Source organism: Lotus japonicus, chromosome 2, assembly GCF_012489685.1.
Source record: "Lotus japonicus ecotype B-129 chromosome 2, LjGifu_v1.2".
Taxonomy (NCBI): domain Eukaryota; kingdom Viridiplantae; phylum Streptophyta; class Magnoliopsida; order Fabales; family Fabaceae; genus Lotus; species Lotus japonicus.
Window position 1 is genome coordinate 5,291,885 of NC_080042.1, and position 27,788 is coordinate 5,319,672.

At 35.6% G+C, this 27,788-nt stretch overlaps 1 protein-coding gene, 1 long non-coding RNA gene and 1 pseudogene across 5 annotated transcripts; 1 reads left to right on the forward strand and 2 right to left on the reverse strand.

Annotated features, from left to right (window-relative positions):
- Positions 1-813: 813 nt before the first annotated feature.
- LOC130737451 (allene oxide synthase 3-like) lies at positions 814-10,101 on the reverse strand (annotated as a pseudogene).
- On the reverse strand, positions 6,761-7,819 carry LOC130735955 (uncharacterized). Its single transcript, XM_057587823.1, has one exon. It carries the CDS (start codon positions 7,817-7,819, stop codon positions 6,761-6,763), a length of 1,059 nt encoding a protein of 352 aa, XP_057443806.1.
- Positions 10,102-21,096: 10,995 nt separating the features above from the next.
- On the forward strand, positions 21,097-27,509 carry LOC130737452 (uncharacterized). Of its 4 annotated transcripts, none has more exons than XR_009018698.1 (8): positions 21,097-21,731; positions 21,850-21,915; positions 22,011-22,185; positions 22,847-22,927; positions 23,123-23,188; positions 23,472-23,617; positions 25,459-25,564; positions 26,458-27,509. It is a non-coding gene; the product is annotated as an uncharacterized LOC130737452 (long non-coding RNA). The 4 variants fall into 4 exon arrangements; XR_009018699.1 differs by having other exon boundaries at positions 21,099-21,731; positions 23,492-23,617; XR_009018697.1 differs by having other exon boundaries at positions 21,103-21,731; positions 21,850-21,919; positions 23,487-23,617.
- The last annotated feature ends 279 nt before the right edge of the window (positions 27,510-27,788 follow it).

A 27,788-nucleotide genomic window follows, 5' to 3' on the forward strand; every position in this document is an offset into this window, starting at 1 on the left:
TTTCATATGATTTCGACTTTATCTCTCTCTCTCTTTTAATTTTTGATTTCATGTGATTACTTTTTGCACTAATACAAAATACCTTTTTTATTTACAGTTACTTCTAAAGTAGGCATTCACTTCTCTTATGTAGTTGGTGAGCACATAAATCACTTCTCTTCTTTGATGTTTAGAATTGATAATTTAGCTAAATGTTTAGTTAGATTTTTCTGAATTTCATATTTTTTTAATTTCTTCTTAAGTTAGCTTGGACAACCCTACTTTCTCAAGATTTAACAAGTGTATTAGTAAATTATTATTTTGTAAGTGTCGGTTGTGAGCATTTATGTTGATTTACATGCTTAGATTATTCTTTGATTAATGGCTTAAGGGAAGCATTTTAATCCTATTCTATATCATTTTTGTGATTATGGATGTATAATGCTTAGAATGATGATGCCAAAATATGGTTTTAGGATTAATGGCTTCTGGTCCTTCCTGGTTTCATCTTGGACTTATAAGCAGTTTTTGGTGGCAGGGGGCTACCATATCATTTTCTGACAATTTCACCCTTATTGCAGCGGTTTTGAACCGCCACTAAATACCAAATTTTTTGTAGTGATTTTTGACATATATCGACGGAAGAGAATTAATAGGTAAATCTTAAAGCATTATTATGTATTTCCGTCACTATACACTATACCGACGGAAAGAAAACCGTCGGTATAGCGAATTAAAAACCACGAAAATAATTTTCATCGGTATCAGTTTTTTGGGCTATACCTACGGTTTTTTATCCTTTACCAACGGTTTGCTACCGTCACTATATGGAAAGTTTTTTGTAGGGTCAATTTTCTTCCATCTCATATACATTTCATTTCCATTCAAATTCTCTTTATATTTCAATCTTCTTTTCTATTCACATCACACAATATCTGCAGGTGATCCATCCGAATCATAACCTTAGTAGTTCTGAATCTGAGGAAGAAAGCAATGAGAATAATAAGATCTAAAATCACAAGGTGGAGGCTTTGGTGAGAGACGTAATGGTAACAGCAGGACCAAAAGCACTACTTTTAAACTCAAATCCAAACGTATCATAACGTAAGAATAACTCCACCAAGAACAACCTGCACATGAGCACCACCAGATTCCTCCCCGGACACTGCTTGTTCCCAGCAGACGGCTCCTCCGTCTCTTTCCCGTTGGCCCACAACACATGCTTCAGCAGCTTCTCACCTTCACCCTCAAACCGCCGGGGCAGAAACTCCTCAGGATCATCAAAGATCTTGGGGTCTTTTTGTCGCGAACGGTTGGTACCTGAATAATATCTCGCCCTTTTTAAATGAAGCATCATGGCTACGAATAACTAAGTCCTCTCTCGCCTTCGCGTACTGATACGGTACCACGGGCTGAATCCTCAGGACCTCATAAACCATTGATTTCAACAAACTCATTTTCTCCAAGGATAGAATTGTTACGCCTCCTTCTTCCTTCACCACGCTCCTGATCTCGCTCGCGAGTTCGTCGTGAAGCTTCTTGCTACCTAAACCCACCCACTTTATCACCACAGGAAACTGATTCTTCAACCCGGCGTAGGCATTGAAGCCCGCCATGAAAACGAGGTTGTGGCACGCCTCACTTCTTTTCAACCCAGCCTGCTCAGCCTCGTCAAGCACCGTCCCCGCCGAGGTATAAAATGCCTCATAGAGCTTCTTGTAGCCGGAGCTGCATTATATTAGAATTTAGAACCAGTAAAATTGTTAACAAAGAGACGGTAACTATTTGAAATACAATCCTTACACAACAAATTAATTGTATCAGAATTTCAAAAAAAAAAAAATTAATTGTATCTGGAATTGTAAGAGAAAAATTGAAGTGTGGTTTTACATCAAGCAGAGGAAGATTAACAAATATAGTAGGGATTTGTTTTTAATATCACAAACTGACTATAACTGATTTAACAATCTTCTTCCAAACCAACTTTAACTGAAACTGAGAGAGGAAGATTAAGTGACTTTCCATTAAACATGAGAATTAGAAAACAGTAACGTATCTACTAACTACTAGTAATTTTTAGTTATAAATTTTCCTAACAAAATGATTGTGACTTATTTTACGATCTTCTTGAAAAACTTACTAGAATTAAAACTGTGAGAAGGAGGCAACCTAACAAAAAAAGAAGAGGGGTCCAAGATCTTGACAGGATATATAGGACAAAAAATAAACTATCTGCCAACTATCTCTTCAAAACTGATCTATTATCTTCATAACACTAGCTGTAACTGATCTAGGATATTCAACAAAAAAGTTTTAGTAACTGCATACTTTACTAAATGCACAAGTGTGGTAACTAGTGTTTTAAATTGCGGATGCGGTCGCGGTCGCGGTCGCGGTTGCGGTCGTTGCGGATGCGGGTAATGTGGTTACCGCAATGCGGGTTGCGGCTGTTGCGGTGTGATTTTTTTAAAATTTTCACCGTATGTTAAAAAATCAATTATTTTTACCGCAATGCATGTTTATTTGTTTTTTAAGACCTTGTATCATACTAATTGATTATTTAAATTAGATTAAACAAAGAAATAAGAAAACATAATACATATTACATAGGATTCACGTTTATAATTCAAGTACAACATTAGCAAGTAAGTAAGAGAACTTAGGAACAAGTCTAGGATAAATTTAATCAAATGAAACTATCCTAGAAGAATATAACTTGTTGCAAGTTGATAGTCATCAATCATCACAAATTCTAGCAAGTCACCATTTTGATTCACTGCAAAGTGTAAGACCCTAGACTTACCTATGTAATGCTTAAGTGATAGATTGAATTAAATGAGACTTTTGGCTAAGTTTGAGTCTTGACAGATTACGCCTGTAAAGACCTCATTTTGGAAACCTTTCTTCATGAGAGTTGTAGCCCTTTAAGTGTAGAAAATTCTCGAAGTTGAATCAGGTCATTCCGACCTCTGTAGCTTGAGATATTCGAATTTTACTGAGCAAGGGTCGGGCTGTAATGTGCCAGCGGATTAAGTGTTGTATTTTCTTTTTAATTCCGAGTTTAATTGGGTTTTAATTATAAAGAGTGGGGCCTATCTGTAATTTGGACCTGGTTAAGTGGTGATTATTAATGGGTCAAGGGTGGTTGCAGGCTTAAGTGAAAAGAAGAAAAAGAAAATGAAACCCTAGCCCACATGTGTGTGAGGCCGCGGGTTGCATGGGAAATAAGGGAGGAAAACCCTTATTTTCCCCTCATTCTGAACAAGAACAGAAACCATACAGCTCCACGTGAAAATCTGAGAGAGAGCAAGAGAGAGGCGCCGCCGATCAAGCCGCCACCACCGCCAGTGACGCACGCGCGAGAGGGAGAACCTTGCGAGAGAGAGAGAGAGCTGCGAGGGAGAGTGAGGGGACGTGGACAGCAGCATTCTTGGACCTTTTCTTCACCAAAACCTTTTCCTTTTCACCAAGTTAGCCAAGGTAAGGGCTGGTCCTAGGAGTTGGGTAGCATGTCTAGGCCATATTGCCATGCTTTGACATGATTTTATGTATGAACTTGATTGATGTGCTTGAGGTTTTGAATATGCGATGTGTGCTGGACTTTTTCCATGTCATATTGGGTTACACTGTGAACATGTTACTATATTTGATGCTGGTAGATGACTTAGAACCCTTAGAATAGAATGGCTACAACGAAATTGATGGCAAATGCATTCTCTGTCAGATTTCTGTGCTGGACAGTAAACTTCAGGTCCTATTTTCACTTGTTTCTGGTCGCAAAAAAAAGAAATGATTAAAATACAAATTGTAGATCTTCGAAAGATCTTTCCAGGCATATAAAGATCATAAATTTTGGTCTAGTATTGTGTGTTGTAGGTCATTTTGGGTAACTGTCATACCTGTTGTTTTTCCCAGTGTTGGACAGAAACTTTAAGGAGTAATATCACCTAATTCTGGGGCTCAAATGAAAATGATTTTAACTAGAGAGTTGTAGATCTTTAAAATAGCTTTCCAGAAAGATATTATACATGATTTTTTTGTTGGAGGACGCATTCTGTAGACCAATTTCAATGAACCTTGTTTTTGCTGTCCAAAAAGCTAAGTTGCGAAAATGTGTTGTTTTCCATGCATAAGCCTTATGTTACCTTATTTGATAATTTATGCCATGATGTGCCATGCGTAAGTGTAAGTTTATGCTATGCCTTACGTGAATTGTGATATTATTGGAAATTGTTCAAAGGGTCGCTCATCTAGCTGTAATTCCCGATGTGTCTGTGATCGTTTAATTGTTGTATTTATGCGATGTTGATGTAAGACTCTAGGTTGACTTTAGAGACTTAAACAAAGAGAAACGTGTAATTAACTCGCTTGCAAGTAAATGTGAATAATATGGGCATAGGTCTAGTGTAGACTATAGTCCATGAGAACGATGGGCTTGCACGCGAGGGAGAATTATATTGTGGATTGACTGTTGGTCTCCACGTGAAAAAGTTGACTGCGGTCACCTAGAGATTTTGTGGATCATTGCGGCTCCACGTGTTTGGTTGACTGCGGTCACCATGAGATTTTTGTGAAGTATTGCAGCTTCACGTGATTGTACATCTGCGGATGTAAATGATTGACCAAGGCAGGATTGGTGGGTTGTGTGATGTGAGATTCCGTTAGTAACTGACTCTTTCCCATAAAAGACATATAATGTACTTATATTATGTTGTTGTTGATTTTGTCATTATCATTCTTTTTGTTGGACCTGACCCTGCTTGTTTGCTATGTGTTTATTTGGGGGGGAGGGTAGATGGTCGTGAAGATAATGGCGACGACTCATTCTTGGGAGTTGATGCTACGTGACGAGCCACTACCGGATGACGACTACACTTCTGATGAAGAGGAAGAAGTTAAAGAGGAAGGGGCCAAGGATATGGTTGGGTTGTGAGACATCCATTTTTCTTTTGGGTTGGGAGTACCGAGTTTTGGAAGTATTGAACCATTACTTTATTTTAGTTGAGATAGTTTAACTTGATGTAATTTACTTTGAAGTTTTCTTCCGGATATTTATTTCATACTCTTTTCAATGATTAATAAAGTTTGAGGTTTACGTTGATGATTATTTCCGCAAGTTTGAAATGGTTAAGTTTCGAGAATTTTGTAAAATTGAACTTTTATCATTAATTCAAGATTAATAAGTGAATCGACGAAAACTCTTTCTGAAAATTTGTTAATTAGTTACTGTGTAACACTCGAGAAATCGGGGCGTTACACAAAGGAAAACATGATAAAAATAAGAAATTAATTTCTACAAGTTTTAAGAATATTAATATTTTTATGCATAAATAATGAACTAATTTGCAAATACAAATTTTAAATATAACTCACATGAATTTTTCTACCACATAGTAGAATGGCGCGGACGATCATAACTTCCAATTTCACTTTGGCTATCACCTTGTGTAGCTCCTTGTCCAAAGACATAACCAAAAAATCCACCACTTTGTTGTTGATAATAAGGATCATAATTAATTGATGAGTGGTTCAAGGAAGGATCTCCATCACTTGAGTACTCATTGTTAGTATTATAATAAGGATATTGATAAGTAGGTGGATAATACGCTTGGCTAGTTTCAGAAGATTCATCAATGCTAAAGTCACTAAAGCTTTGTGCAACATGAGAAGAAGAAGATTCATCAAGTGGAATATTTTGTGTTGATCTTCCTCTTTTAGATTGTGAGTACCGACCTGCAATATGAGAAGAAGACTTTCAAGTCCACATCTTATTTATTTCTTCCTCTCCAAATTTTAACATGCATACTCTCTTATCAAGAAATAATATATCCAAAGGAACCATACAATATACCTGATCTAAGACCAGTCATATCAGTCACTAGATTTTGGTCACGTCTAGTATGTGGCATCTCTTGGTATGGATCATTCATCATTTGCTCATCCTCTTCATCACCCTGTTCACTTCCTTGATTACCAGCTTCATTTCCACCACCACCACCACTATTGTTACTTGGTGGACTCAAAGCACCACCACTTCCATTGGAATTTGTGTCACCGCTGCCATCTTCCACATGTTCATCATCTGAACTATCTATAGGCAACCATTGTGAATTTTGTGTTCCATCTAACACTGGATTTTCTCTTTCTTCAATCCAGGGTGATAATGGATCATCTTCTTGAAATATGTAGTCAAGATTGATAGGATTGAAACTTTTTTCAATTTCTTCTGAACTTCTTCTCTTCTAATGCCTCATTTTCAACTTCATATTATAGTATGTGAAGACAAGTTTCCGCAACTTTTTATACTTAAGCCTATTCCTTGTCTTTGTATGTATATAACTGAATGTACTCCAATTTCTCTCACAATTTGTGGCTGAAGTTGTTTGACTAAGAACTTTTATAGCCAAACGTGTAAGTTGCGGAGCACATTCACCAAATACTTCCCACCATTCAGCTATTTTAAATGAACAACCAAATTAAATAAATTATTAGCTTTATAAAAGATAAACATGTCAATAATGAATGTGTTGAAATAGAGAGTTTTTACCTGGATTCATTTTACACCATCCCATTTGAGCTTGAGGTGTACCAAATGTCTCACCTTTTTCCTTAAAAATCATCAACTACACAACACAACATAACTTGCCAATACGTGAATGTATAATAATATGATAAAATTACAACAACAAGATCAAATAACTATTTAATAGTAACCTGGTTCAAAGCTTGTATTTGATCTTCCATGTTTCTTTCCAATCTCATTATGACCTTTGTAGTTCCATCAAATGTTTCTTTGTATGTCAGCAGACTTCGCCCAGAATTCTTTATCATTAACAATTTTTTGGGCTTCAAATGCAGCACCAGATTTATCTCTCCCAAACTTAGATCTTTTGAATTCTTGAGAGTCAAACATCTTGGTCAAGCCATCCTTTTGTTTCAGAATTGCTTGAAGCTGTAAGCATTGTGTTGCAAACCGAGTAATACCAGGCCGGACAATTTCTCTACCATTTGTAAACTGTTTCATGAGACTCACAGTCCATATGTGGTTGTAGATAAAATTAGTCACAGTCTTTGCATCATTCAATACAGCCTGCACATTTTTCTTTTTCCCTATATCCTCCAAGCAAAGATCTAAACAATGAGCAGCACATGCAGACCAATACAGATGGGGCCTCTTTTCCATTAGCTTATGACCAGCTGCTTTTAATGTTGCTTCATTATCTGTAACCACTTGAACTACATGTTCTTCTCCCACCTCTTCAACAATTTTATCTAACAACTGGAAGTAAAAATTAGTGTCTCTTGTCGCTGCACCAGAAACATCAATAGAGTTCAAGAAAACTGTCCCCTTACTGCTATAAACCAGAAAATTCATAATATGTGTATGATTCAAACCATCTGTCCAACCATCACACATTATTGTCACACCTTTATCTTTCCATGTGCCTCTCAAAGTTTTTATCCATTTCTGCATGGTATTGTATTCCTCTTCTAAATAAACATCAGAAACTTCATAAGGTGTTGGACATTTAACATTTTTTCCAACTTCAGCAGCTGCAACTATCAAATTGTGTAGCCAAGGAGAGTTAGACAAATTCATGGGTAAGCGTTCATAAATAATAAACTTGCTTACTGCTACTCCAAGATTCTTCCTTAATGTTTTCATTATACCCGGCTTAATTTTCGGTTGCTTCATACTTTTTGTCCTGGCAAGACTAATATCTGTAGACCTCAAAGCAAAAGCAATATCCTCAGGCCTTTCACCACCACTAACACTTGCACGAGAACCTCCCCCTTGTTCATAAATATTTCTGGATCCTCCAGGTTGATGTCTGAACATGTTCCTATCCTCCCATTGACAATGTGTTCTGAGGCTTTCTTCTTGAGCTAACCTTACTTGATCATCAATAGAATAATCATCTTCTTCATCATTATGTCTTAGACGTTCCTCAAATTCTTCTTTTCTTTTTTTTGAATCTTTTATTTTGCTTTTGTATCAGCAAGTAGTTTCTTCAAATTTTCTCTAATCAACTGGGTGACATTAGGGCAAGGCTTTACTTGTCCTCTGTCATGGGCTAAGTGTTGCTTCAATCTTGTGATACCACCCTTATATATCACATTGCAAAGATTGCACCTAATGTTATTTCGGTTTTCATCAACTTGTGTTCCAAAATGCCATCCAATATCATCACTTCGTCCATCTTTCTCTATGCCTACTGGCCATTCTTGTCTTGGAGGCATAGTAATATTGAGGGCCCTGTTTGAACAATGGAAGTTTAACATGGTGATGAGAAATACAAACTAAGGTACTAGTAGTGACTAGTGAGTATTGAGTAGTGACTACTACAGTCAAAGATTACCATTCTTTTTCTTTTCTAATAAAGACTATCATTCTTGTCATAGCATAAAAATAAAATTTTGCATTCACATACAAAAAACCAATATAATATTTGAATCCAATATGTATCAATTTACATTATTATTGCTCACATATATAATATATAATGCTATATCATGCTCATAACGAGAGAGAGACATAGACACGTTCAAATAAAAGAGAAATAGAGGTCATCACTCATCAGTGTTCTCCTAGTACTAAAAAGATGGTATGAAAAGCTTTCTGTAACTGAAGTTTTTTGTGAATGAGGCATCAGAAATCTAAATATGAAAGGAGATCTAAATCTAACCAGGTTCAAAGAAGTGAAGAACTGAAGATTGAAGAAGAACTAAATCGGAATTCTGAAGTAGAAGATGATGAGACTTGAGAGTTGAGACTTGAGACTTGAGACTGAGAGGGAGACCTTCATGTACCAGACACAACCACAAGCAGTAGCACAGATCTGGAATTTTGAGAGGGTAGCAGTAGCACTAGCAGCAGGAGTGGAGTGGGTGAGTGACCGAGAGAGAGTAGAGTAGCAGAGTTGAACCCAGACTTCCAGAGGCAGAGAGACAGAGCTGATTACAGAGTAAAAGAGGTGAAAAGATAAGGTTGGTCCTTTTTTGGAGATCTGAATGAGATAAGATTCCCTAAATAATTTGTTTTTTACCTTCCAATTGCTAAACGGAACGGTGTTCGTTGATCGGAAAACCCCGTTGCGGTCGCCGGAACCCCGTTGCGGACATTTTTTCCGTTTCGTTTATGTCAAAATGCGGTTACGTAACGGGTTTGGGTGAGAAATCGAATCTCACCGCAATTGCGGGCCGATGCGGTTGCGCTGCGCTCCGCAACGGCAATATTGCGGCCGCAACGCGCGTTGCGGTCCGCAATTTAAAGCCCTGGTGGTAACCCTAACCTTATAAAACATGACGGGAAGGGAATCGTGCGGAGCAAGATATCTTCGATGTAGCTGAAGATCTTCGGAGGACCCAACGTCATGAGCGGCGCCAGCTGAAAGAGCAGCCGTGTGTCCGACAGCTTCGGCCCCTCGGAGCCGAGCTTCGTCTCCGAGGAGTCCTTGTTGTCACAGAGGAGGCGGAACATGAAGTTGAACGACGCGGTACCGAAGACGTCGTTAAAACCGGCCTTGCCGGTTTTCTGTGACAACTGGTCCTCGATCTCGATGAAGGCCTCCGAGAGCGTGGTACGGAAGAGAGGGACGAAGGTGTCTTTCCGGGAGAGGAGAATGCCGAGGAAGAAGCGTTTCAGCGCGGTGTGTTGAGGCTCGGCGGTGTCAAGGTAGGCGCAGACGCGGTGGCCGCCGGTGAAGGAAGTGGAGGGCATGAAAGTGTCGTCGAAGACGTTTCACTTCTCGACCTTGTCGTTGTCGAAGAGGATGGGGAAAGAGGCGCCGTCGAGGAGCGCGACGACTCGAGGGTCGGAGGAGATGAAGGGGCCGGGAGGCATGTTGGTTCTGAAGACAGTGGAGTTGTATTTTTTGATTCGGGTGGCAAAGAAGGTGTCGCGGCCTTGGTGGTAGAAGTAGTCGTGGCGGTCGCCGATGGGGCCGAAGAAGGGGAGGCCATAGCTGCCTGGGATAGGTTTCAATGGGAGCTGGTTCTGCTTGGTGTCAGAAGAAGAAGTCATTGTTGACTCTGAACTATTGGGTTTGTTTCTGGTTTGGTATTTGTTTGGGTTATGGAAGAACAATAGGGGATTATGTGTACTTATATATATATATATATATATATCTTTTTATTATTGAATAATGTTTAGTTGACAAACTAATTGGACTTCCCCCTTACGAGATAAGGTAGGAATTAGAGAATAATGAGATATATGATTTGTGATGTTACAGAAAATGAATAGAGAAATAAAAAGAAAAATGTATGAAAATGTGATTTGAGAGAAAGTGAGGTATGTATTATTAATTAAGTATTTTATTATCATATGAAGTCTATATATATATTTGTTTTGGGTAAGTCAATAATTAAATAAATAAGCATTCGAGGTTAAATTGCTAAGTTTTTTATTTAGAAAAGAAAATTAAATTATTTAAACAACTCCTTATTACACGGATAAACATCATTATTGGGAGATTCATCAAGATCTTCTCTTTCCAAATATGTATTACTAGTACTTTTTACCCGTGCAACGCACGGGGACATTCTTTATTATTTTGTATTGTGTTTTTTATGTTTTTTTAAAATTATTTATTCATATGAAAGAGAAAAAACAATATTTTTTTTGTGATAATTAGGTTTTTTTTCGAAGTGTTAATTTATGTTTTTAAATTTTTTTTTTGTCGCAGATTTTCTTATGAGTGTACTTGTCTTTTTGATTTGTGTTGTTTGTCCTTGTTTATCTAATTGATGTTTTGGATTTATTCTTTTGATATAACAATTTTATTATACTTTACAGATAGAAGTGGTATTTTTTGGTAAGATCTTATTTAATATTAAGTTTGTCTTTTCAAGATTTATAACTCATGAAATAAATAATAATAAATTTATTTATAATAATTTGAAGTTAATAGTATAAGTTCATAGAATGACAATAATAAAGGAAGATCAAGAGGAAGGGTTAGGGGAGTTTTTTATTGAATGGCCTTAACTTTTAAGGTTTTTTATTTATATTAATTATTAGTTGATTAATATTTCAACAAATCTAAACATGTCTTATGAAATTCCCTATATATATTTTTTTAGTGATATCATATTTAATATAATTTTGTCCAATGTCATTCCATAACTCAAATGAATTAAATAATAATAAATATATGGAATGACATAAGCATGAAAGAGAAGAAAAATCTTGGTCCTTTTTATAAGAACCAAATGAAAGTTTGAATTATATTAATTATTTTTTTCCAATGATGCCCTTATTAATTCTAACTTGTAGAATGTGTCTCATTAATTATTCTCTCTCTTTCCCACTTTCCAACATGAATAACAAAGGGTAATTTTGGAAGTTTATTTTGATTCAAGACAAATTTAATGCATTTTATCTAGTTTTACTACATTTCTTAAACTATGTGAATTTTTTTTTTGTTGCTTATAAATAGGACCGGAGGGAGTATAAGACTAACATTGATGAAGGAAGTAAAGAGATATAGATGGTTTTCCTTTTCTTTTTGCATCACATGTTATGATATCAACTATATTAAATTGTACAAAATTATATTTTACTTTAGGAATAGTGTTACTTGTAGCCTCTTCAATTCTTGAGATGCTCATTCAAGTAATCATGTAGTTGTGCTTTGTGACTCTATATTTTCTAGCAGGTGCTTGAACCATAAAATTATGAATCGCATAAACTTGTCTTGCACATAGTGTGTCACTAAACTGTGGCATTTGAAAAACTACAATTTTAAAAATTCACTTTGCTATGGTAACAACAAATAGTTTGAATTAGGTACCATGAAAGTGGGGATAACAAATAAATTGAATACATTTTCAACGATTAAGAGCACTTAAATACTATTAACAATTCCAGGTGTTTTGAAATCTCTTGTTTCCCACACATGGAACATACGAACTGTTTGAGTCATCCTACATAACAAAAAGTTGAGCAAATAAATGAGAAAATAATTTTTTAGGTGTTTCAATTTTAGATGATGAAATCAAGTTGAAGATCATCATGAAATAAAAATCATGTTGTAACACATGTTAACATTCTAGGTTAGCACATCAATAGTTAGCCGTTGGATATATGTACCTGGAAAAATGTCTTGAAGCTTGAGCCTTTAAAAAAACAAAAGCAAATGCTTCAACAAAACTTATGTGACGTGCACATGTTGAATGAGTATTAACACTTATTAATTTATATAGTTGTAGAGAAAAGGGTTAGTGATAGTTTTTTTTTCTTTTTGATTAGATCTTATTTAGTATTAAGCATACTTTTTTGAATTTCATAACTCATATAAAATAAATAATAATAAATTGATTTAAAGTAATTTTCAATTAATAGTAGATATTTAGAATGACATTGATGAAGGAAGTTCAAGAGGAAGTGATAGTGGAGTTTTTTTTATTGAGTGACCTTTAACTTTTAAGGTTTATTATTAATATTAATTATTAGTTGATTAATACTTCAACAAACCTAAACTCTTCAACAAACCTAAACTAATAATATGTGTCTTATAGAATTCATAACTAATATCATATTTAATATTAATTTTGACCTATGACATTCCATAACTCATGAATTAAATAATGATAAATTCATTTAAAATAATTTTGAGCTTAATAGTAGAAACTTATATACTAACATTGATGGAGGAAATTGAAGGGGAATATCGAACGGCTGAGATTAAAAGTCTGTTGTATATTGAACGGTTCTGAAAAATCACATATGAAATAATATGCATAACTACTTAAATGCTCATAGATAAAAATGAATATATGAAACATTTTTTATTAATTGACAATTTTACCCTCGAGGTTACTAAACTTCTCAATATATAAATAAATATAAATATGTTTTTGAATTTCATAACTCATGAAATAAATAATAATAAATTTATTTATTTCAATTCATAGTAGAAGTCTATAGAATGACATTGATGAAGGAAGTTTAAGAGGAAGGGATATGAGAGTTTTTTTTTATTTAGTGACCTTTAACTTTTAAGGTTTATTATTAATATTAAATATTAATTGATTAATACTTCAACAAATCTAAACTAATGATATGCGTCTTATGGAATTCATAACTAATATCATATTTGATATTAATGTTGAACTAAGACATTCTATAACTCATATAAATTAAATAATAATAAATTTATTTAAAATAATTTTGATCTTAATAGTAGAAAATTATATTCTAACATTGATGGAGAATGTTCCAGGGGAATATCGAACGACTGAGATTTAAAGTCTGCTGAATATCAAACGGGTTCAAAGTAATTACATATAAAATAATATTTATAATTAATTACTCAAAACCTCATAGGTAAAAACAACTATATGAAACTTTTTTTTTAATTTAAGGATTTACTTTCAATAGAAAAAAAAACAAAAAAACAAAACTCTCCAAATAGAGTTGATAGATAAAAGGAAGAAGAAGGAAAAACAAAACTGAAAAAATAGTGTAAAATTAGAGACCACATTCATAGTGTAAATATCACCTAAAAATGACATAAATTGAATGAAACTTAAGGTAGACGATGAATATGACAACACCACACAAAGTTGTAAAGTAAAATAAAGGTGACTCTCATTTAGTCGACTAAGTTCATAATGAAACAATAAAAATTACGAAAAATGCAAGAAACTTACATGTTTTCAAGATGTAACATTGGAAGAATGAAAAACAACAATGGGAAAATCTGAAAAAATAAACAAATTGAAACTAAATCAATGAAATATAAAAGAGAAAAAGAGGTCGGCTTCATCGTACCGGATTAGAAGAAAAGATTATCATTTGGTCAACTAAGTTGATAATAAATTAATCAAAATAAAAAAAAGCAAGAAACTTACATTGGTTTAAGATTAAGCTGTCAAAGAAATGGAATCAAACATCATAAAATTGTGCAAGAAAAATAATGAAGCACAATTAGAGAAATAATCAAGGAGATGACCTTAATAGTTTATGAAGAAAAAATATTTTTGAAATGAAATAGAAGTTACAAACAGATCATAATAATATTGATAATCAACAACAAAGAACAAAACATGTATAAATTACAAAAGTAAAATAAAATTTGTAACTTTCATCTATTGAATAAGAAAAGTGATAAAGAAGAAGTGACTGTTGGAGAAGAAAAGACGCAAAAGAAAATTTTCTAACCCGATGGAAGATCTTCTTGTGCTGGAATGATGCTGTTGGAGAATTCAAATCGAAGTGATATACCCTGCACGTGAATGGAGATGTTGAAGGTCAAAATGAGAGAGATGAAAATAAGTTGAAAGGGAAATGAAAAAATGTTTTATATATAGGAGAAGAAGGAAGAAACTCTTGGTGATTTTGTAACCATAATCCATAATATGGAGTTACAAAAGCAACAAATAAAACGGCTAAGAATATGAAAAGGTTGTACAAAGGGTTTTATAAGAAAATGATCAACGGTTAGGATTAGAAGCAATGAATGACCAGGATTGATTTTATACTGAATTACTCACAAATTTACGTATATGACCATGGAAAAATTTCCACCCATGTGTATTAAAGTATTAAATTACAGTTTTACCCCAAAGGTTGCAAAAACTCTCCCTTTATACATAGTATAGATTTGTCAGACATTTTAATGAAACCAAAAACGTTTTATTCCAATTTAACATTTAGTGGAGAACAGGTGTTATTTTCCTCTGTAACTAAAAAAAGTGGAGAACAGGTAAAGGGTAAACTGGAAAAGAGAAAAAAATGACATGTAAATTGTAATAGTTTGTATGATAGAAAAGGAAAAAAGAGAAAGAAACAAAATTGGGTGAAAAATTAATTGGTAATAAATGAGATGTGAATGTTTTTTTTATTGATATTATTTTAAAGTTTTTTTTTGAACGTGATAGTAACGATTTACTCAAATCAACTTTCTTTTCCATAAAATTTTACTTACCTTTTTCTTTTATGAATAATTGCATTTTCGATGTCATCATCTATCATATCGCAAGGTTTTCCCAAGGAGATTTTATCCTAGTAAGGTTTTAATGAGACTGATTCTGGAGAGACTATTTTCAAGGAGGTATTAAGTAGGGTAGCTTTGACATTGGTAGGTTCTTACTATCATTCATTTTTTCTAGCACTTTCTCCCTTCTTTCTTTGTATTAGGTTGAAGTACCCCTTGTACTTCTATTTAATATATTTTTAACTTGTGTTCTTTACCCGTGCGTTACACGGCGATTAAATTTATTGTAAAGATGAATCAGTAGAAATATGTTTTGACTTAATTTAGGCTCTTTTTAGTAAGTAGAACAGATATGGAACCGAACATATGTTACAAATATGTAGATGAATGGACCACAATAAATATATTAATTTGATGAGGTTGTATAGACCTCACAATGTCAACATTTGAATAGTAATAAGAATCAAGTTTTTAAGGAATGCATTATATTGAAATTGAAATGAGATAAACATAACAATGACAACAACATGAACCCTTATTAGAAGTTGTAGTCCATGATTAATGATAAAACTTCATAACCGATCTTGTTGTTAATCAAACATATTTGAGCTATAGAACCTACATCGGAAAAAATTTATATAAGAGTAATTATCAGTAATCGATACAAATATAAACTGTGTATAATTTGAAAATTTTAAACAAACCTTATAGAAACTACAAAGTAACAAATAGGTCAGAGGAAAAGAAATTTAGACCGTATGTAGGGAGAAGAATGATAAATAAATAAGGTAATGTGAATATATCAATATTAGGATTCCTAATCTACGAAATTTATGTTGTTCCAACTTATTTTGATTGTAAAATAAAACTCTTCACAATTATTATTTGGAATTTATTCAAATATTAATCATATTTTTACGATTAAAACGTGAATTTTCTCCCAAAAATAGGATTGGAAAAAAATGACTTTTCATAATTTGTTATAAAGAAAATTAAATTTAACACTGAATACTGGTTGATAGATAGTAGAGCATATCTTGCATAATTTATCTTTGAATAATTATAAAAAATGAAATTTATGTATGCTTGATTGATTTAATTCCATAATAGATGCAACCATTTGATTACTTAAAATTAGAATTTAAAAAAAAAAATTGATTGAATAATCCTTCTCTGATATTCATTTAAAAAATTCTTTAAAAATCTTTAAACAACAATTAATGAGTTATTTCAAGATTATTTGAATGCTTGACAATGATGGGACACAAAACTAAAATCAAGGAGAAATTAGTCTGGCCATAAATTAGTCAAAATGAATTAGAGCTTGACACTTGTCAACTGAAGAGGAGGGTGGGTGAGAGTGAACCTAAGAGTGTCAACTCATCTACGTGGGTCTCACAGAGTTCTTCTTTTCTATAGTATATAGATAGATTGTATAGAGAAATAAACTGTAATTGGAAAACTTGATCATTGTTATTTGTTGCTGTCAGTTTAAATATACAAGATAGCAGACAAGATTGGGAGTGAATCAAGCTATCAAATTCCTATTGATTCTCCTCTAATCATGCGCTTATCTTTTGCCTAAGAATAAGTCAATAGACTTTTGACTAAAGAATGGGTCAACAACAGATTTACAAAATCTGAATAATTAAGATAATGAGAACCTAATTATTATTATTGATATCCTCCCGCAAGTTGTATAATCTGGAAGAGAGATGCAACTTGGACAGTAAGGACTCGAACCGAGGGCGAAGTAGAGGCTTGGTTAGAACATCAGCAAGCTGATCATCAGTAGACACAAAGGACACTCGAAACTTGCCATGTTGAACATTTTCTCGGACAAAGTGATATGCTAAGGCTATATGTTTCATCCGAGAATGGAAGACAGGATTAGCACTTAGATTTGTGGCACCGAGATTGTCACAATATATCACCGGATTGGCGGTTGGTGTGTGACCAAGTTCTGTGAACAAGGAAAGGACCCATAGGAGCTCACTAGCGGTGTCAGCCAAGGCTTTATATTCTGCCTCTGTTGATGATCGAGCAACTGAACGTTGCTTTCGAGAGCTCCAAGAGATGGGAGTGCTGCCGAGGTACAACAAGTAACCAGTGGTTGAAACATAATCATCCTTGTCACCCGCCCAATCCGCATCCGAGTAGGCATGAAAGGTCAGCGGGGCAGTCGCTGAGATGAAGACTCCTTTGTCACAAGAGCCCGCCAAATATCTGAGCACTCTTTTGAGGGCAGACCAATGCGTCGTTCTTGGGTTCTGCATGAATTGTGCAAGTTTGTTGGTGCTGAAGGCGATGTCTGGGCGTGTAAGGCTCAAGTATTGAAGACTTCCAACCAGTGCTCGGTACTCAGTTGGGGAAGGCAGGAGATCACCTGAATCCTTGAGTAATGGAACACTCGCAGACAAGGGAGTGGATGCTGGTTTCGTATCTGCCATGCCTGATTTATGGAGCAGATCAGTGATATATTTCCTTTGCGAAAGAAACATACCTGTAGCGGAAGGAATGACTTCGACACCTAAGAAATAGCTGAGACATCCAAGGTCTTTCAATGAAAAACGAGCAGCAAGTGTGGCAATGATTTTGGACAACTCTGCAGAGGAACTCCCAGTGACAATTATATCATCAACATATACTAATAAGTACAGTGTAACGCCCGGTTTTTGGTATATGAATAGAGATGCATCTGCAGTGGAATTGACAAAGCCAAGGGAGAGCAAGAATACTCGAAGCTCCGTATACCAAGCACGAGGTGCCTGTTTTAGTCCATAGAGTGCCTTTTTGAGGCGACAGACATGATCAGGAAAGGTTTTGTTGACAAAACCAGGTGGCTGTAGCATGAAGACTTCTTCCTTGAGTGTCCCTTGAAGGAACGCATTGTTGACATCAAGCTGACGTATGGACCATCCTTGGCGTACTGCAAGTGTTAGTACAATACGAATGGTCACCGGTTTAACAACTGGGCTGAATGTTTCCGTATAGTCCCAACCAGGGCGCTGGTGAAAACCTTTGGCGACTAACCGAGCCTTGTAACGATCAATCGATCCATCCGGATTCCGTTTGATTCGGAAAACCCATTTACAGCCAACCAAATTTTGAGTAGAGGTCCGACTAACAAGATCCCAAGTGTTGTTGCGGTCTAAGGCATCAAATTCGGCTTGCATGGCGGAGCGCCAATCAGGGTCACGAAGAGCCTGGGTGATGGTGCTGGGTTCGATGGGAGAGGAGGATTGGACATGAAGGTTGAGCTTTTTGAGGGGTTTGACGATGTTGTTTTTAGACCGGGTGATGATCCCACCGCCGTTGGGGTTGATAGCGGGTGGTGATGGTGGGGCAGGAAGTTGTGGGGACGGTTGTGAGGTTGGAGGGGGAGATTGAGTGGTGTTGGTAGATGGAGAGGAAGAGGCAGCGGAGAAATCTTCCAGTGGGTTTAGAGTGGTACTCACAGTGGGTTGGGTTATAGGCTGTAAAATGGAGAGTTGGAGTGGGCCTGTTTGTTGCTCTGCACCCGGACATGATTTAGCAACTAGGGAGCTGAATGGAAATTTAGATTCGACGAACTTCACATGGCGAGAGGTGTAAATCTTTCCTGTTGTGGGATCAAGACACAAATACGCATGTTGATCAGCCGAGTAACCTACAAAAACACACATAGCAGACTTTGGCGCAAGTTTATGGTTAGTATATGGTTTAATCCAGGGAAAACATAAACATCCAAAACATTTTAACTTATGATAATCCGGGCTAATGTTGAGCAACTTGGAATAAGGTGATTTGTACTCAAGAATAGGAGTTGGGAGACGATTTATGAGGTAGGCTGCAGTGGTCATGGCGTGAGGCCAATAGGTGAGGGGCAAGCCCGAGTGGTGGAGAAGAGAGAGACCGGTTTCAGCTATGTGGCGATTCCGGCGTTCTGAGATTCCATTTTGTTCAGGTGTATGAGGTGGGGTGGTGTGATGACTTATACCATGAGTGGTTAAAAAAGGACGAAGGCCAATATATTCGCCACCATTATCTGTGTATAAGATTTTTATTTTGTGGTGGTAAAAGTTTTCAATGAGCGATTTAAATTTAGGAAATATAGTTTGCACATCAGATTTGCGTTTCATTGGATAAAGCCAGATATAGCGAGTAAAATGATCAACAAACATGCAATAGTAACAAAGACCATCAATTGATAAAATAGGAGAAGTCCATACATCTGAAAAAATTATTTCCAATGGATAAGAAGATGTAAGAGTGGACTCATGAAAAGGAAGCTTGTGACTTTTGCTAATCTGGCAGGAGTTGCAATCTGATTGCTGGAATTTATTTGAACCCAAAGAAAAATGTTGTTGAAGAAATTTGAAAATGGAAGATGAAGGGTGGCCAAGCTTATGGTGCCATGACGCAGAGGATTCCGTGCGGAGGGCCAGAGATAAAGTCCATCGACACATGATCCTTTATGGGTTGTGTGGCCCGTCTGCAGATTCGTCACATGAAAAGAGTTTGGAAGGAAAACAACAGCAGAGTTAGTTTGTTTGGTAAGTTTAGAGACAGAGATGATTTTTTGTTTCATGGAAGGAACACACAAAACATTAGACAGGGATAAATCATTAAGTAAAAGTGTTCCAGAATGAGAGATGTTTAAACCTGAACCGTTACCCATAAACAGCGAGTCAGGATCGGTGTATGGATGATGGAGTGCCAGATTTTCAAGGTCATTGGTTACGTGATGCGTTGCTCCACTGTCAACCAAAAAATCAGTCTGAGGTGGGCCAGCAGCTGCAACATTGACCTGAGCCTGTCCAGGGTACGTCGGAGAGTTCCGAGGGGGCGGCGGGACACCGGGATGTTGCTGTTTGAAGATGTGGCACTGAGACAGAACATGGCCTTTGACATTGCACCATTGACAGCGGCCTAAAAACGGTTTGCGGTTGCTGGTGCGTTGATTGGACTGGGCAGAGGATTGACCAAATCGATACTGGTTGTTGGAGTTGGGTCGAGCCTGAGCATTCAAGGCAGTAAGGGGAGCAGGAGTTTGTCTCTGAGCAGCAACAATGGAGAGTTCCTGGATGAGCAGCTTCTCGAGGAGGTCATCAAAGGTAATTGGGGTATCCCTTGCATTCACGCCATCAATGACTGCTCTGTAGCCGTCGTCGAGGCCGCGCAAGACATGATCAGTCATGTCTTCAACAGAGACAGGAGATCCAAGTGATGCAAGAAGATCTGCCGTTTGCTTCAGAGAATGCATATAGGTTGTGATGGATTGGGTACCTTTGGAAGCCATACGGAGACGCTCTTTTAGTTGCTTGAGATGGCTGCGGGATGCTTTGGCATATGTGTTCTTGAGGAGGGTCCAAAGATCATGAGAGGTCTTTGTCTGAGACACCAGAGAGGCCACTTCGTTGGAGAGAGTGGTGAGGAGAGCGCCATAGATGAGGCGGTCCTGTCGACGCCATGTCTGGTAAGCAGGATTTGGGGTTGTCACTGGAGGTGTTCCAGTGGTGGAGATCGATGCCGGCGGCGCGGAGAAGGATCCATCTGGATATTGGAGAAGATCATAGCCATCAAGGAGAGCTTCAACTTGGAGTTTCCAATTAATATAATTGGTGGGAAGAAGCTTGGTGACACTGATAAGAGTGATACAAGCAAAGGGTTTGGATGGCTCATAGGGGTTGGAGATGAAGGAGGTGCTGTCACTGGCCATTGGAGGCAAGGGTGAGGAGCAGCGTTCTGAATTAGAGAGAAGGGGCTGGATCGTTTCTGACTGATACCATATAGAGAAATAAACTGTAATTGGAAAACTTGATCATTGTTATTTGTTGCTGTCAGTTTAAATATACAAGATAGCAGACAAGATTGGGAGTGAATCAAGCTATCAAATTCCTATTGATTCTCCTCTAATCATGCGCTTATCTTTTGCCTAAGAATAAGTCAATAGACTTTTGACTAAAGAATGGGTCAACAACAGATTTACAAAATCTGAATAATTAAGATAATGAGAACCTAATTATTATTATTGATAGATTGCTTATCAAAAAAAATCATCTATCGTATCGCATTCATGTCTTTCTTATTCATATCTCTTCGTGTTATTTAAATAGGACTAGACGATAGTGCAGTGTCAACAAGTTTTTATTTATAAAAGTTTAATTAGCTGCCTGCGATTAGTTTCAGCGGGAGCTGCGAGCTTGGTTGAAGATGGATTTGGAGATGCCATGGTCTTTTTTTTTTTCTTTTTTTGAAAAGGATGCCATGGTTGACTCTTGAATTATTGGGTTGGTTTGGTATTTATGTAGATTATATGATGATATGATAGCATAGGGTATGATTTGTATCACTATTACTATTACTATGGTATATCTATCTATCTATCTATCTATCTATAAAAGCAGAGTTTCTGCAGCCTTGAGGGCAAATCAGTAATTCAATAAGCCAATTTACATGAACTTCAATTTTAACATGGTTATTTTAGTAAATCTCAAAATAATTCAATCTTAGCCGTCCATTGATTTTAATCTTTACGGTCTTGGCCAAACCCTTTCGGATTGCCCTCTCACATTCGCTCAAGTAGATTTCCGTTTCCATTCTATCATCCCATCTGATGTTTACGTTTTTTTTTTCCGCAATCAAGGCTTCAGTTTCAATTCCACCATCTCTTCAAACCCTCATTCGTTTGGTTCCAGTATTAAGGTGGGTCATGGGTGACCGTTTCATTCGCTCTGAACATTCCCCCTTTCGTTAGATTGTCTGCATCAGAGAGATCAGTTCCGGCATCGACTACTTTGTCCAAGATGACTTCGACATCTTCACAAGGTATCGTTTTTCCCCTGTTTGGTTAGTGTGAATCCCTTACTTCATCTAACTCCGATGGTGGCACTGTCGGATCCTCCGCCTCCATTGGCTTTGCATTGAATCCATGCCTAATTTGCAGGTTTTGGAGCATTTTCTTTTCGGAGAAGCTTAGAAATTTGGTGTAGCAGAACACGAATCCTCACGGGTAGGTGTGGTTTCTTTCCTTTTTTCTCTCATACAATCTTCTTAAATTTCGGTTCTTATGTTTTTACTTTTATAACTTACATTATTACTATGAAGAGTGGTGCAAAAGAAGGAACAGAAGTCCAGAACATCGGAAGTACATTGGATGGGTAGGTGTGCATATTACTAATCCTTGCATCAGATTTTAGCTTTCCAATGAGAAGTGATCGTGGAAGGATTTATGGCTTGGAGATTGATGGAGAGTTCGATGGCTGCAATGGGTTCTGTTCAGGTAAAATCCTTTAAATGCATTAGATTTGACCCTTTCAATGAGAAGTGTAACATTATTAAAGATAAACTTAGTGGAAAGGTTGCGGAAATATGCTTTCATGATCATAGCTAATAACATATTTAGACAATCATGAATTCCACTGATTCAAGGATGATATTAGATAAGCTTTGGCCAATAGTTTGCAGCAACAATCATCCATACATTGTCCTCCAATTATAAGCTAGCCTTTCAAGAGAAGATGAATGATAGCCTTGCAACACCAAACCTTCCATATGGGATTCAAGCATGGCTGGATTCCACGGAACAAAAAACTCCTATAAATTCACATCCTTCCATATCCTTGAATCATAAAGGTTTTTCATTTCTTATATTAATATGAGAATTAGTTTAACTAGCGTTTTGCTCGTGTATAATATAGAAATCTGAGATAATATCATAACACCACTTTTCTGATCAAGAAAGAAGAATTATTGTCAGTTCTATTCTTTTCAGTATCATTTAAGTTAACATGTTCTCATTACCATGTGAGTGTGGTTTAAAAATGTTATTTCAGCTTTTGGTGCAAGACCTGGAGTCAGCTCCTTAAGTTGCATTTGTATTTTTTATATTTTTTTAAACTTCAAAGACAGAAGCAATCACATATAGTTATGATTTTTTGCAGGCTAAGGCAAACATCATGAAGTTGAATGAGGAAAGGCGCATGAATACTAGAGAAAAAAAATTCTTAAGAAAGAGTTGGGAGGTTTGTTTGTTATTTTTAAGACCATGACCATGTTATCAGTTTAAGAATTGCATGAATTTTGCTTTTCGTATTTAGTAGTCTCTTTTCCAAGCTAAATGTTAACAGTTTAGGCACATGCTCCTTCAGTATTCTTGCTATTTGAATTCTTATGACTTTATGTTATTAAACTCTGAATCTTGATTCATTTAACTTCAGATATATGCTGATTTTGCATAAGCCAATATTCCATCCGTTCTAGATTATGTGGGAACTGTCATTGAGGTAATTCTTACCTCGACCTCTTTAAAGTAACTGAAGATTAATATTTCCTATTGCTACAAGTCTGCTACCTTATAAACCGAAAATTTGTTTAGATCTGTTTTTAGCTTTCTCAATCACCTTTTTTAAAGATGTGCTTGCATGCCTATATGGCATCTAATACTATCCAATAAGTTTAATAATAGTCAAGTTTGTCATTTCCTGATGCTTTGATTATAAATTGTTCCATTTAATTCTAACTGAGTTGACTGAACATAAGTAGAATAAAATTGACTGAACATTTTAGTAAAACTTCTGATAGTGAAGTAAATATCAAGGGAGCTTCCTTATACAGTCAACTTATGAGGTGAAAGTCTGAAAGAAGCTATGGAAGTTGAAAGAACAATTCATGCTCCATCAGAGGAGCTATCAGAAAATTCGAGCACCTCATGGGTAATTCTCTAATTCCTTTATCTTTTCAGTTTTTTCACTACTTTCAATATGCATGTGTGTAATGCATAATAAAGATATCACTTGTTCTTTAGTGATTGTACCATGTGTTTCCTTTTCACTATTTATTGTAATGTTATTTGTGAGTTTCTTTTGTGCGTGAAAGTCTAAAACACTTAGAGCTTCTGCTTTCTTCTTCTTTTTTGCTCACAAGAAACTGTTTCCATAAATCATTACTCACAGTTAAAATTTTTTGTATGGTTATTTCTATAATCATGTGATTTATTGCAGAGAATCAATCATGGCCTTTAGTTGGTTTTTATATCTCCTTTCTTGCCCTTTCACCTAAAAGCCATGATCTTACTTCTTGAATTTCCATGACAAACGTCTACCAAAAAACTTATTGCATAATTTTTCAATCTTTTCAAATATATAATTAGTTTTGAATATTCTGTACCATATATATTTCCATAAACCTTAATTTCCTTATGCACTTACCATGTCATGTTCCTACTTTGAACACAAATGTTGCAAAGAAGGTAAATATATTTATTCTTAGCTTTGTGGTATGGCACACGAGCTATGTAACATTTGCATTATGAATGTTTCATGTTTCATGTTACCATTGATGCTTTTATGTTCCCTACTCTATTTTTACAGTGTGCACTATATTAGTTGATTTCCTGTAAATCTGCATTGTGAGGTGGACACTGCTACTTCATAAGGCTATTTGACTTGGTAGAATTAGGAGAGCAAACTATTTCTTAATAACATCTACGCTTTCCTCATGAAATAGAATTTTCAATTAGAAGGACTAAGGTAATATTGGAAGGTGAGTCTTAAAGATATAGTAACTATAGATGAAGAAACATTAAAAGTGATTAATTTGTAACAGGTGAGAGACATTAAAAGGTTTTAATTTGTAACGGATGAGATACATTAGAGTGATTACTTTCTAATGTGTGAAGAAACATTAATAGTGATTAATGTGTAACATATGAGAGACATTAAAAGTGATTAGTTTGTAACGGCTGAGATGAATTCAATTTTATGAAACCATTAGTTAATTAGTTAATTAGAAGAAATGAAGAGGAATAGCTATGAATAAATCTCATAAATAATAGATACATGAAAGTGATTACTTTGTAACCGACCATTAGTTAATTAGAATAGATGAAGAGAAATAGCTATGAATAGATCTCATAAGTAATAGATAGACAATGAAAGGCCCATTTAAAAGTTGAGAGTACATGAAAACTTCAATTGTAATTAAGTACCTAAAGGAAATGAACGACCAGGACACAAAGCATGACTCACCCCCTGTAGTGAAGTACCTTAAGCTCATGGTTCATGGAAAACAAATCCAGGGTCAATTGGTGAAAAATTTGAAGTAAAAAAAAAAAATGAGACTCTGGCTTTTGAGACTCTTATCAGAATTTTCATAGATATAACATACATTGCTTCTCATCAGTGTGATTCGGGGTTGTGTTTCGTATAAATGATTGTCTTTACAAACCCCACATGCACTAATCAAGTGAGAGTGACACTTCTGCATTCATGTTTGTTCATTGCTGAAAAGTTTTTTTCTTCATTTGGTTGAATTAAGCAGCAAAATGTTGATGTGGCTGCTGAAAATCTCAATGCTCTAGGAAATACTCCTAGAGCATCTTTTACACATTGACAACTAACAACTGATTAACCACCTTATCCTACTTGATTTTTCCTTTACATTATCCCTACATGGACTTTTTCCTTCAATGTTATCAATATTAGATTTAATTTAGCTTTATTTAACAAGAGGACCATTAGCTTGATTAATTCCATCAACTTTTTGTTCTGATCAGCTACTGGACGAGGTTCCACTGTTACTGGCACAGATGTTGATCTACGTAGATTAGGCATGGAAGCTGCTCGAGAGGTGTATCACATTTTAGTTATCTGCTATAAACGGTTTGTATTTATGTGAACCATTGAGCTTAATAAGAAATATAGCTTTTCTTTTTTACAGGTTAATTTCTTTAATTTCTTCCTCCCATTTTGTAGTCAACTGATAGTGTTGTCAATAAAACTGAGATCAATAGAGAATGTTGGAATGAAATGATTTATATGTTGCACTTGATAATAAAAAATTAGTGCTCTAGATGTTTTAATCCATAAAGAATGACAATTACATCCTAGAAAAGCAATGGATATTTTATTTTCATCTAAGCCTTATGGGTTATAGCCAAGTTCATTTACTTGAATGTGAATAGGGCGCAGGTATTCCACAAGGGCTTTTTTTTTATCACTTTTGATTCAATTGCAATTGCTTCACTATTTGCTCGACTCTCCAATTATTTCATGTTGAGTGATAAATCTGTGTAGTTATTGAGCTGTATTTGGGTGCAAATTGTTCAACAATTCATCCAAAAGCAAGTTGTTATAATCCAAATGCACTGAAAGACCGTGCTCCTTATGCATTCAATGACTACTACCGAAAGAACCATGCACCTACTAGCTATGCATTGGAGGAGCAGTAACACTTACTAACAAAAATAAATTTAGTGCCTCATCATAATCATTGAAGACAATAAAAAAATTGAATTATGTGTGTCTTGGTAAACATATAGATACCCGTTCTAGAAAAAACACATGAATCAGGTGGTAATTTGCTGCTCTACCTATTTAGTTTGAGCATTCTCTCTGTTTCTATCTCAAATATATATTTTAAATGCTAGCAACTTATAAATCTCTATTGCGGTAACTTATTGATTATAATTTAGCTATTTTTATTTTCAAATATATAATTAGTGTCGAATATTCTATATATCTTGCCTTAAACCTCAATTTCCTTTTCTTTGAAGTAAATGATTTTCTTGATGAACCCGGAACAGACAAGTATGAACGTGAAACAGCTTCAAGGGACTCTTTGTTTGTACTCTAAGTAGAAGGCAAGGGTTTTAATCTTCTTCCATCTTCAATTCACCATTAGATTCTTCCCCTTACTTTTCATAGATTATTATTCTCTTTCATGCATTATCCAGTTTATTTTCCTAATTGGTCTTACTGATTATTCTTTTGGTGTGATTTTGAACATGAAGAAGATCAACTTTATATCTTGTCATAGAGCAGGGCTCCAAGAGCTGGCTCTAGCGCAGTTCGATCAGGTCAGGTTACTGAGTTGTTACCTGACAAGTTTATGTGTTCAATGTTGATGGATGTATGTTCTAACTTGCGATATTTGGACAAGGGCAAGCAATATTTTACCTTCTGTTTCAAGTGCGGCTATTTACAAAACGAGATCAATGGGATACAACTCTGTGTACTTCCATGATTTCAAGCTATACTGCTACGCGTGGTTTAGGAGATCAATGGGATACAACTCTATGTATCATGCTCTGCATCTTTTTCCTTTAACCTTGATAGAGAATATTCGGTAGACGGAGTACATGGTTAGCTGTATTCTGAGTTATGTTTCCATTTTTTATGAGTAGAAGTAGGTAAAATCCATGCTTTGGTTATCATATTTTGGCCCCATTGGACATGATAGTTCTGAGACTATTCATAGAGCTTTTCATCTTGGTGCTAATTTCAAGACGATTATTGGTGCAAAGATGCTTAAAGTAAAAAAAAAACAGTGTAAATATCCACATGTATGGGATCTAATTGAGTCCATGCTACTTGAACATCAAGCAAATATGAGGAAATTGAGATTGATCTACATGACGGGAAAAGAAAATGTGAGTCTTTATGGCCTATATTATTTCAATTTGCTCACAATGAGAGCCCCTACACATTTGAAGCTGTTTGCAAAATGGAAGAATTGTACAGGTTATAGGGAAGGTTTAACTAGCTGCAGTTTTTCAAGAACTTTTTTGTGATGGATTCATTTTACGTGAAGTGAGTTATTGCTTAATTTTAGTGGACTATCATTGTTTTGGTGGGTTTTCACTTTTGATTTTAGCACACTTATTATGAACTTTCTTGACAGGTCCTCAAGATTTTTATCTATTATTTTCTGTTGTGGGTGTAGGAAGTCTAAGGAAAATTATAAAATAACAACTAATTTGTACACTTTTTTTTTACGTTACTCTAACATGCTTATGGCAAGTGAGCAATAATTATTTTCCAATCACCTCTAAATTCCTGTAAGAGTCTATTAGACTGCTACAATATACTTTATTATTCCAGTCTT